This window comes from Phycodurus eques, chromosome 15 (assembly GCF_024500275.1).
Source record: "Phycodurus eques isolate BA_2022a chromosome 15, UOR_Pequ_1.1, whole genome shotgun sequence".
In the NCBI taxonomy this organism is placed as follows: domain Eukaryota; kingdom Metazoa; phylum Chordata; class Actinopteri; order Syngnathiformes; family Syngnathidae; genus Phycodurus; species Phycodurus eques.
In genome coordinates, this window is record NC_084539.1 from 9,739,247 (window position 1) to 9,750,867 (window position 11,621).

Consider the following 11,621-nt stretch of genomic DNA (forward strand, 5'->3'; position numbering starts at 1 on the left):
TGTTTGTCTTACATCCTGTTCATGAATGGTCAACGCAGGTGCGATGGTGGTCCGTGGTGCGGCTGGGTGGGTGCGTGGTGTGAAAAGTGTCCTTTTCAAATCTGCAGTAGAAGGTGTTCATGTCGTCAGCTAGTCCTTTATTGTTATCCGCTTGGGGTGGTGGTCGCTTGTAGTGGGTTCGCGCTTTTAATTTAACACACTATATTCTGTTATTTATTAAAACAAAGTAACGGTGGGTTGTGACTCTTTGCAAAATAGGAACTATAAACAATATCTGAGGTTGGTGTATCTATACTCTACCTTGGAAAATCAAGATACAATACAGTATATCGTCATTATTATTAATACAAAATAACAGCTGACTCCTTACTCATTGATGTTGTGTCTCTTCGCTATTTGTTAATAGAAACAACAAAATAGAAACAATAGGTAATTATGTATCAGCACTGTACTGTGAGGAATAAAGATATGATTTATCACTATATTGATTATATTGATTACGCAATGTTTATACAGTCACCAGGTTTCTCTTTGTCAATAGAAATAAGAGCAAAACAGGAATAATTAAGCATCCAGCATGCACAAAAATACTGTATGATACACATCTTTATTTGACCCACACGTTCTTATACACATTTATTGAAATCACATTGGGCTGTAGATATTATGATATATATGTATATATACAGTATATATGTGTATATATATTTATATATTTATATATATTTATATATACTGTATCTACAGTATATATATTGTTACGATCATGTTTGGTTGTTAAACATGAGCGTGACAATATATATATATATATATATATATATATATATATATATATATATATATATATATATATACACACACAAACACACACACACTGTATATACAGGATATATATATATATATATACAGGATATATATACATATATATATATATATATATATATATATCTTAATGTGAGAACATTATAACAAGCGCCTGATTTGCGTTGATAACAGATAGAACTGGTCTCAATTAACTCAAACACCAGATACAAAAAAAACAACAACAACAAAAAAACTAACTTAACCATTAAAGCGAAAGGGAAACCAAAACACTCTCTTTAAACATACTTGGCTGTAAAAAATATTTTAGGAGACTATGATGGTCTCGCTTGTTACAGCAAACAGAAATAAAGTTTTTAAGCAACCATAAGAAGGGTATTTACATGGGAGGGATTTATTATTTTTTGCCCCCAAAAGGTCTTTATGGGAAGTCAGGGCACCTGGGGGGGAATAGATAATAATCAAATTTTAAGTTTTAGTGTCTGTATCATATATTATTTTGTATATTTTATTTTTGAGTGGGGAGATTAAAGACTTTTGGTGTTGCTGCAGTTAATAAACAGACATTGAACCCGGCTTTTTTTTTTTTTTCCCAAAATTTCATTTTGGTAAATTAGGGAACCTAATCTATATTATTTTCATGAAATTGTTATTGTCTAAATTTTATAACATTTTGTACATCTTTTGAGTAGGGGGATTTATTTATTTTTTTTAAATGTGTTTTTGCAACGATTAATCAAATAGGAACGGTGACTGTGGTCATGTTAAAATTTACGATTTTTTAAAATAGGCTATCTTTTTTTAAAAGATAGCTGTAGATTCGAGCACGTGGCATGAATGAATTTAATTACATTTTCATATTTTATTGTTTACGTTTTATTTAGATGGTTTTATTTGTATATTTTCTGAGAGGGTGGATTGAGGATTTTTTGTGCATTGCTACAATCAGGAATATTGGCTGTAATCATGTTAAAAGTCAACAAGAAATGTCTTGTTTTAAATACAGTGCAAAAGTCTTTGGGCCACCACTATCTTTGTTGTTCTATCAATATTCTTAAAAAAAGACATTTTTTTTTGTCACAACGTGAATAAACAGTAAATAGTAGGACAGATAGTTAGGGGAATTAAGATAAGAACACAAAAATATTTTTCACAAAATTTACATTACAGTTTAGTGAAGATCTGTATAAAGGTGCGGATACAGGAAGTTATTTTCGATGACTGAATCATAATGGCCACGGCCTTCTGTTCGAGAACCAGGAAGTCACCCACCAACGAACAAATGGGAAAACAAAAATGTTCTTGTTGCTGGCGGTAGTCTGCGGGCTACCTAACGATTTGTTGGTGATGATAGTGTTGCTAAAACAACAAATCTAATGGTGGATTTTCTTCTTGTTCCTTGACTTTTCCTCACATGACGACGCACTTCTCCTCGGCTTTGGTCTTGAGCTCAGTGACGGTGGCCGACGCCTTCTCCTTCAACTGGTCCATGTCCATGTTCTGCAAGTTCTGAATCTGGCCCATGAGGGAGTCCTTGCCCTCCTCCTCGGTGGCGTCCTCGTCCACCATCTTGAGCAGGTCCTCGGGCACGTCCACGTCGTCGCCGGCCATCTCGATCATGTTCTCGTCCTGCTCGCTCTGCATGAAACAACAACAACAAAAACACTCAAACTGGAGTTTGTAGACAAATAGTTTCCATTACCTCCACCAAGGAAGCTGTTTTCGTTGGCATTTCTCAGGTAGTTAGCTAGCTTGAATGATTATGGAAAATTATGCTAAACTGTTTTCAGACATTTTCACTATTTTCTTCGCTAATAATGCGTGTGTTCTTATGATAAAAGTGTTTGGTCTTGGCAGAGGTAAGGTCAAGTGCCCAGTTTTGTTTTCTTTGGGTTTTTTTTGTAAATATTTTTAACGTAACTGCAATGACACAACAATAGCGAATAGCCAAGTCTTTTTTACCGTGGTGGCGAATATTGTAATTTTTTTAAATTCAAAGTTTAGGCCCATTTTATTGAACATTGTGGATGTGGGGTGAACCTACAAATAGGCAAACATATTTATTGCACTTTTGTTAACGCTGCAATATTTCCAATCATTTCCTCAGTAATAATGAATCTTTTTTGAATAAAAATTCAGGCATATGCAGATGGCTATGAGGCTATACCATCCGAAAAATTGGTCCACCTTGGCAAAGATTGGCATTCCAGTTACCAACGGCAAGGAGGCTAACAGGGTTTTTTGTTTTGTTTTGCCATTTGTTCGTAGGATTACGCAAAACGTGTTCCATCAATTTTCTCGAAACTTGGTGAATTTTGGTCCAGATAAAAAAAAAGGCATACGTACCGATTTGTTTTTCATTTATGTTAACACTGCACACTTTGTGATAATTTGATCAGTAATAAATATATGTAAATCTCCATGCGAGTATTAAGGCATTAATAAAAGGTGGGTATCTATGAGGCTATTCCATCCCAAGATTGGTCAACAGAGGAAGAGCTCGACACTCTACTGGTGGGCAGTCCAGGTACCTTTGCCGAAAGGGTTTTTTCAATTTTCACGAAACTTGGTTGAATTTTGGCACTTATCCAAAAAAGTCATAAACAGTATATATATATATATATTTTTTTTTTCTTTTTTTCCCCACATTTAACACTATAACATTCCCGATTTCAGTAAATAGTATATGAATCCGAACAACAAATAACACGTTCGTAGGTGGTGGCAATAGGAAGGTGTAGAATCTGGTGCTGATCCGAGGATTAGGATTGTTTGGCTTTGGCAGAGGTCTCTGCTGGTTTGCTGACGTTTCATCAGAAGGGTCACCTCATTCATATAAAAGTCTTTGTGAGAGGCTCAGTTTGTTGGTACTCTTACTTATTGAAAATCATACCCATGAGAATGGTAAACAACTTTTTCCCGGATTAACATGCTGTTTTCCCACAAATGACTGAAACACTGTAAAGTGAGGCTGCGGCTTGAATGCAAGATTACATAGGCTGTAAACAAGCGGATGAATCTTTCTTTATCCATGTTATTACTATTATGAATCCGTTAGTGTGTGAAAAGCAGGTACGACGCAAGGAGAAAACATTTTTTTAAGACAATCTATTTTACAAAACAAAAAAACATTAAATTTGAAGATCTATGATTTCTTAAATAGACCTTTGATATGATTGCCTGTGACAATTTAAACATTTTTCTTGATATTTAAAAAGAAAACTTAGCCATATCAAGTTATTAAAAGTGAAGACAATTTTATAATTTTGTTATTTTAGCAAGAAACATGTGGTCGACGCACAAGATTTGGTGTTGTGGGCCATATAAAATGCTACGGCGGGCCGGATCTGCCCTCCGGGGCCTTAAGTTTGACACTTGTGCGCTACACTATAGACACTAAAACATATTGACAGTTTTATTTAACAAAAAATGAACCAAAATATATACAAGTCCGTACAATAGAACACAGAAATAAATCAATAATATTCAAAATAATAATGTGAATATAACCAATCAATTATTGACGTACAGTTCATAGAATAGCGTACTGTCAATTATAACAGTATTGCAACTAAAATCATGAGACCTGATGATATGATTGGATATCATGAAATTCCAAATTCTGTCATTTTATTTTGTAAAAGTACTTTTTCGGGGTGGCATTTACAACGTGGAAGAACATCCTGGATTTCAAAGTAAAAGCTCTCATTTGGTTTAGGTGATCTATTTCTGACAATCATGCCTGCATGGACGGCGTCATGTGATTTTAACGTCCAATCATGGGGATTATCCGCGGCCAGCTGTCTAAAGATAACGTCCACGGAATCGCACGAGATGCTAATGCCATATGAGGGACGACAACTTCCTGTTTCCATGCTGCTATTCAGTGAAAGTATTTACCACTTCAACTAACCCGTCACCCTTGCTTTCAAGAAAGAATCCATTGTATGCTTTTACTTTTGTCACGATGCTCCAAATCCATTTAACGTTCAATAAAAACACGTTGGCCTTTGTTATTGCACGTACAATGTAAACATCATTAGCGTGAAATAATTAGATTTATACATACATGTGCTTTAAAAGGCCACAGAGCAGCCATTTTTTAAAATTTCTTTTTCCCATCACACAACAGCAGACAAGGTCATGAGCATGCATTAAAATCACACCTTTTAAATAGGGGTTCCCTTTTGTCGTTAACGGTTCATTAGGAGCCACATTTAAATAATGAACGACGTACCTTTTGTGCTCCATCCATGCCTACTAAATGTTCGTTAATAGTCCTTTTTTTTCTGTGTATGGGAGATACCAAGTAGAAGAAGTCCGATCACGCGGACAGACGCAATAGCAAGTGATCCCGGGATCTCTGCTCACTGGATTTTTGGCTTCCACAAAGGGTCACATGGGTCAATACCTTCCTGTCTATAATCTGCTGACACGCTTTGCACCTCCTCTTTTAATCACCGCCAAGCTAACTGATGCTCCTACCTGTCCATATATTCTTTTTTGATATATAATAGTAGGAACACCTAATGACTGAAGAATGTATCAGATATTAATGCTCAGTGATGATGGTCACTGTTAGCTAGATTTTAAATGAACAGTAATAAATACAGTCTATCTATGAATATGTAATATTATAGTGGCATGAGGGGTTAAACTATGCAAACAAATTGCAAAAAAAAAAAAAAACAGGTAAAGCAAAATTTGATTTAGCTTGTAAAGACAATAGTATTATTCCTTCATGTTTTGAATACAACCCACACCCAAATTTGGAGACACCTGTCAGATTTTTGGGGGAAATTACTAGTCGATATGATCGGTTGCAACATAACTCAATGTATTTGTATTTTTTTCTCTCAACAAAAATAAAACAGTGTAAACACCACTGCTCAAATGCAATGTTTTGTGTCATATGGAAAAATTCGATCAAGATAAATCAATTTCAAAACGTTTTCTACCATTAATGTGACCTATAACCTGTACAACTCAATTGGAAGAAAAAAAATAATAATTTCGAGAGGGCAAGTAAAAACAAAATGTGTGCACACCCCCTTATACAGTAACTGGGGATGGGGTTGGGTGCAGAATTAACCAATCACATTCAAACTTAATGTTAAATGAGAGTCAGCAAACACCTGCCAGGCTGCCACCATTTGAAGTACGTACTTCTGATCGACCCCAAATAAATAACCATATCAGTTGCTTCATTTTATTAACTGAAAAATAAACATTTTCTTCTTCATAATTGGAAAAAAATTAAATAATCTTGCAAAATTTGGAGATACATGTTTTTTTCAATTGCTAGTTAAAATGATAGTGACGTATTTCTAAATGGGTATTTGTGTGACATGCTTTTTACTTTTAGGGTTAGTTACGATATTCACGAAAACATATCAACACAGTTTTTGCCAAAAATGTACAAAACAACAATAAAGTTAAAAAAAAGTATAACATTTGTGATAACAAATTATTTTAAAAATAGATATACAATAAATAAAAACTATGAATAAATCATAATTCAAATGTGGCCTTTTAATTATTAGTCCACATTTTCTGGGGGTGGTAATTGAGACACTGAAGTGCCTCATGGATTTCTAAATAAATGTGCACTTGATGAATTTATTTCCACCTTTGCGCAATTTAAATTTTTATATAAAATGCTCGCATCCGTTACTGTTCTTCTAGGACAGTTATGGCTTGAATGTGCCTACCTTAGGCAGCCTGTACTTTTCCCTGAGGCACACCCTCAGCGTTGCCCTCTCTGCCTTCTTGTGCAAGAAATCTGCATCTCTCTCCATCCTGAAACACATTCATACATTAAAAATAACTTATTACACTATTTGCTTAACTCGCCGATGTGCAATGAAAAGCATTTAGACTTCCACATAAAAAAAAAAAAAAAAAAAAATCACATACCTGTAACTCCAAATTATTGTTCGCTTTATATTTAGCTCTAAAAATAATAAAATGAAAAAAAAGCCCCAGAATGAACTTTGGATTTTGAGTATGAAGAAAAACTTTTGTGATTTTCACTGGACTGTGACGACACGCAGAATAAATTTCTCTACATCATGTTTAACCATTGTAAAATTTCTGAAACATTTTTTCAAAGCATGCCAATCAAATATAAAACAATTAAAAACAAATAATACAAAAATAAAAAATAAGAATATAAAAATAGCTAAGAGGAGTGGCTCTTCCTTTTTGTGTTTTCTTCTATCCATTAAACAAGGTAAAAAAAAAACAATACAAATTATTGCTGTCCAGTGAAAAACATTAAAATTCAACATTTTATACCTGAAAAGGGATCTATTAAATGAGTTTTGCATCAGGTATAAAGAAAAAACTCAAAATGTTAGGATTTTTCACAGATCTTTATACCTTCTCGCTTGTCTCAATTTTAATGATCATAACATTTCTGAAAATGTCTTTCAAGGCCCGTAATAAGTGATAACCAAATAGCAGAGGAGTGTTTGTGGTGTGTGTTATCTTCCAACCCCCAAAATTAAATGACACCAATTGTTGCTGCCAATGAAAATCACGTGACTTAATTTTAAAAAAAAATTTAAAAAAAAGATGGTAAAATTACTTTCAAAGCGCAATGATGATCAAATAGTTCAGTGGAGTGGGTCGTCATCGCTTTTCAAAGAAAAACATGTAACTCCCAATTTCGTACATTTGTCTTTATTTACACCCCAACAATGTTCTTTGGACAATTACAAACCCCAATTCCAATGAAGTTGGGACTTTGTGTACAACATAAATAAAAACAGAATGCAATGATATACAAATTATTTTCAACCTATAGACAACTGAATACTCTACAAAGATACTTGATGCTAAAACTGATGAACCTTATTGTTTTCTTTGTCTCATTTTGAATTTAATGCACATTCCGAAAAAAGCCGGGACAAGGGCAACAAAAGACGGAGAAAGTTGAGGAATGCGCAAAAAACACCTGTTTGGTCAATTCCGCGGGTGAACAAGTAACTTTGAAACAGGTGAGTATCATGATTGGGTATAAAAGGAGCAACTCCGAAAGGTTCAGTTGTTCACGAGCAAGGATGTGGCGAGGTGTACCACTTTGTGAACAACTGTGTGAGCAAATAGTCCAGCAGATTACAAAAAAATGTTTCTCAACGTACAATTGCAATGGTTTCAGGGATTTCATCATCTTCGCCCCATAATATCATCAAAATAAGACAAGAAAATCTGGAGAAATATCTATCTATATTCATCATTCTATCTACAAATGCAAGTTAAAACTCTACCGTGCAAAGCGAAAGCCATATATCGCCAATACCCAGAACTGCTGCCATTTTTTCACAGACCGAGCTCATCTGACATGGACGGATGCAAAGTGAAAAAGTCTGACGTCGTGTCCACCTGGCCAAAGAGGAAAAGCTCCATCCGGATTGTTATAGGCTCAAAGTTCAAAAGCCAGCATCTGTGATGGCATTGGAGTGTGTTTGTGCCCATGGCACGGGTAAATTGTTGTGGCGCCTCACCCATATCAGAACGCGCCCCTGGTTAAAAGGAAAGGTGATGTCACACACAGTGCTAAACATGCCCCTGTCCCATCTTTTTGGGAACATGGTGCAGACATCAAATTCAAAATGATCGGATATTTGCAACCGATATGAACCTGTCACGCCGACCCTCACTGGGGCTGAAGATTTTTCAAAAATGTCTGGGCAGCACCGCCGAGACAATTTGACCAAATGTACGCTTTTGTAAAATGTAGGGAGTTTTTCTGAAAAACAATTATACAATGATCAATTAAATGATCACGTGTGCGATAGTTCATGAACGGGCTGGTAAAAATGCTCTTGTGGTCAGTATATGACCCACGGGGTTGTAGGTTGCCCACCCCGCTAGAAAAGTGAACGTGCTTGTCCCAGGTTTGACTTTGCAAAGTTTCTTTGAGGTGAGCACTTTTCCCTCAGCCAATTAAAGATTGGGATTATCAGACCAGACTGGGAGGAGCACAGTAAAAATCAACACAAAACACAGCTTTCTTTTTAAGGTTTGGTGTGTTTTTGAAACCTTGGATAGTGTTTAAGCCTCTGAAGAACTGTTATAAAAATTCCCTCAAAACATGATGCCCACATATTTGATGACATGATAATAATAATAATTAAAAAAAACAAAACAGTTTCATAGTGGCTTTTTATTACTCTCAGAGGACTTCATACAAACTGAAATGGGGAAAAGATGCTTTGATTTTTCAACATGAAAACTAAAAAAGCACATTTTCCATTAACAAGGGAGGTGGAGAAATCTGGTTATGTAATTCGGGTTGACGAGATTTGCCTCATGCTCTGAAATACCACCCCCCTCGCCCGTGTCCTCACCAACACATCAACAAAAAAAAAAAAAAAAAAATACTCATTATTACAAGATTCGATTTTTTTTGTCAATGATATGCTTGTAAACAAATGTTTCTTCTATAAGACTACTAATTGACAATTCTCTCTTCAAATATGTGCTCCAAACCTAATTTTACACACGCTAACTGATAATGTTGTGGTTGCTTACTTAAATCGTTTTTTAGGATCTTAGCATGAAATGTCTTCCAGAATTTATTTTAAAAAAATCCTAATTAAATGCCAGATGAAGGCAGATTATTGATTCCAGTGAACACAACATGAAGCCTGGACAACATACATATATATTCACCATACATAGTCCATATATTCCCATACTTCCTAAAATCTCAGTGAAAACGTGTTAAGTCTTTTTTCATTTTGACACGATTTTTTGGGGAATGTTTAACAAAAATATCTCATGAAATGCCATTTTAAAGCAAATTATTAATCTGCGTACAACACTAATACAATGTAGCCTGTACATTGTTAAAATCAAATAATCATTTTTACATAAACTAATTGACACGCACGGGCATCACTTGAATCCATTTTGTGATTGTGTACTGAAATCATTTTGAGTATCATCACAGAAAAAAAAAAATCCAAATAAAATTGTAGATTAAGGCAGATTATTGATCAACTAATACACGATATGTAGCCTGGACAAGGTTATTATTATCGTCCTTTATAAAATACTCTATTTATATAGGTGCACGTTTGTTATGCAAAGGCAAAACTGAATTATTTCTTCCAATGAAGGTGAGTTTGTGCCATACAAGCGGTCTTTTCAAGGTCACTCCGCGCTAATCCAAAATGGAGGCCTTCACTTACTTCTCCTCCACCAACTGTTTCTGGTACTCCTCGTACTCCTCGCGCGTCATGCCCGCCGCCTTGGCCGGGTCCGAGGGGGCGGCCTCCTCCTCCTTGTCTCCTCCGCCGCCCAGGCCCATTCCCGAAAGCGGATTCCCGATCATGCTCTTGATTAAGAAAGCCATGGTGACTTTTTGGATGTTTTTTGGGGCGGACGAGGAACGAGGCAAATGGGTCGGGTTGGTTTCTCCGCTCCGGTTCCCTTAGCTCCCGAGCTAACCTGCTGCTTGTCTATGTGGCCAAGGGAGTACTGATGACAAGCAACAAACACATACAATTTCACACACACACACACACACACACACACACACACACACATACACACAAGGTTGTGTGCTTCGGCCATAATCTGGATTAAATCCTCCCCCGGCTCCGCTATGCTAAGAGACAGATGGCCTGTTTCCTATCTATTTTTAAATCAAGCAGGCCTTCCAGAACACTTACATGTTTTTTTTTAATTGATTTGTGCACCGAAAAGCATGTTTTCAAAACAAAACTCGAGATGGAACCCGAGACGGTCGCTTAATTGTATTAGCAGAGTACGTGCGGTGAGAGAAGCGGGATTACAGGTCGGGTTTATCCCCGCTTTAACCTTCCTCCGTGTCGTGCTATTGTTTGAGGGAGAAGGACGGCACTCATGACGGTTGAGAGAGAGAAGGACGGCAGGCAGTGGGCTAACTCCATTTTTCTCAGGTTTAAATTATAAGCAGAAATGAAGAGAAAAGCCCTATTTTTAAGATGAATTCTGGTGTAAATCAAGGTTTAGTCCCAATTTTGATATATAAGTGCACCCAATTTGTTCATTTTTTTTTTTTAATCTTGAGTCCTATTGCAGCTGCATTTTAGCATAGTTGAATGTTATTTACCATCTTCTGTGAAATATTCATAGATTTGACGGAGGGTTTGATTTATACCAGCATTGCATTAAACATTTAGTGGCAGCCATACACTTCAAATCACTCTCCTGTAAAATGCCAAAAACGGAGTTAGCGCACTCTAGCTCCCAGTGGCCCATATATGGTTAGGGTTTTAGGTATTGGGTTAATACGAGCGATGTCTTGATCCGATCATCTGAAAATCAGATGATCGAGATTGGGTGAAAAAGATTCTTTTTATTCATTTTCCGGCATTTTAAATGTCACAAAGTGACAAAGGAATTCAAAGGTACAAAAACCTCTCCAAATGGAATAGTAGTAGCTACACAATGTAATGTTACACAATGGACATTTTCGGAATTTTGCCTCAATTCTGTTGGCCCGTTTGCGCCACGCTTTTTAAGAACATGGAGACACCACACCGACCGGCCACCCTCAGCGCAAACTAGAAGACACTGCAAGGCTCGAATTAAGTGGTCTCGCATCGCAGTTTGCGTGTAAAAATTCACATTTTGTGCCTCAAAAAACATTAAAAAGCAAAACTGCGAATCAGTTTTACCGCGGATTAGATTGTCGTGGAGACGTAAACATGCAGGAGCGTATGTGACGCAACGCGTTTACGTCACTGATGCTTGGGAAGTGAAATGCGGAAGTGAAGTTATTCGGTTAAAGGAGCGGGAACCCA

At 36.3% G+C, this 11,621-nt stretch overlaps 1 protein-coding gene across 1 annotated transcript; it reads right to left on the reverse strand.

Moving 5' to 3' along the window:
• Nucleotides 1-833: 833 nt before the first annotated feature.
• Nucleotides 834-10,769, reverse strand: cplx4a (complexin 4a). The gene is made up of 3 exons (XM_061697731.1): nt 10,023-10,769; nt 6,534-6,621; nt 834-2,460 (listed from the first exon to the last, which is right to left on the reverse strand). Exons 1-3 carry the CDS (start codon nt 10,184-10,186, stop codon nt 2,233-2,235), a joined length of 480 nt encoding a protein of 159 aa, XP_061553715.1. The 5' UTR covers nt 10,187-10,769; the 3' UTR covers nt 834-2,232.
• Between the last annotated feature and the right edge of the window lie 852 nt (nt 10,770-11,621).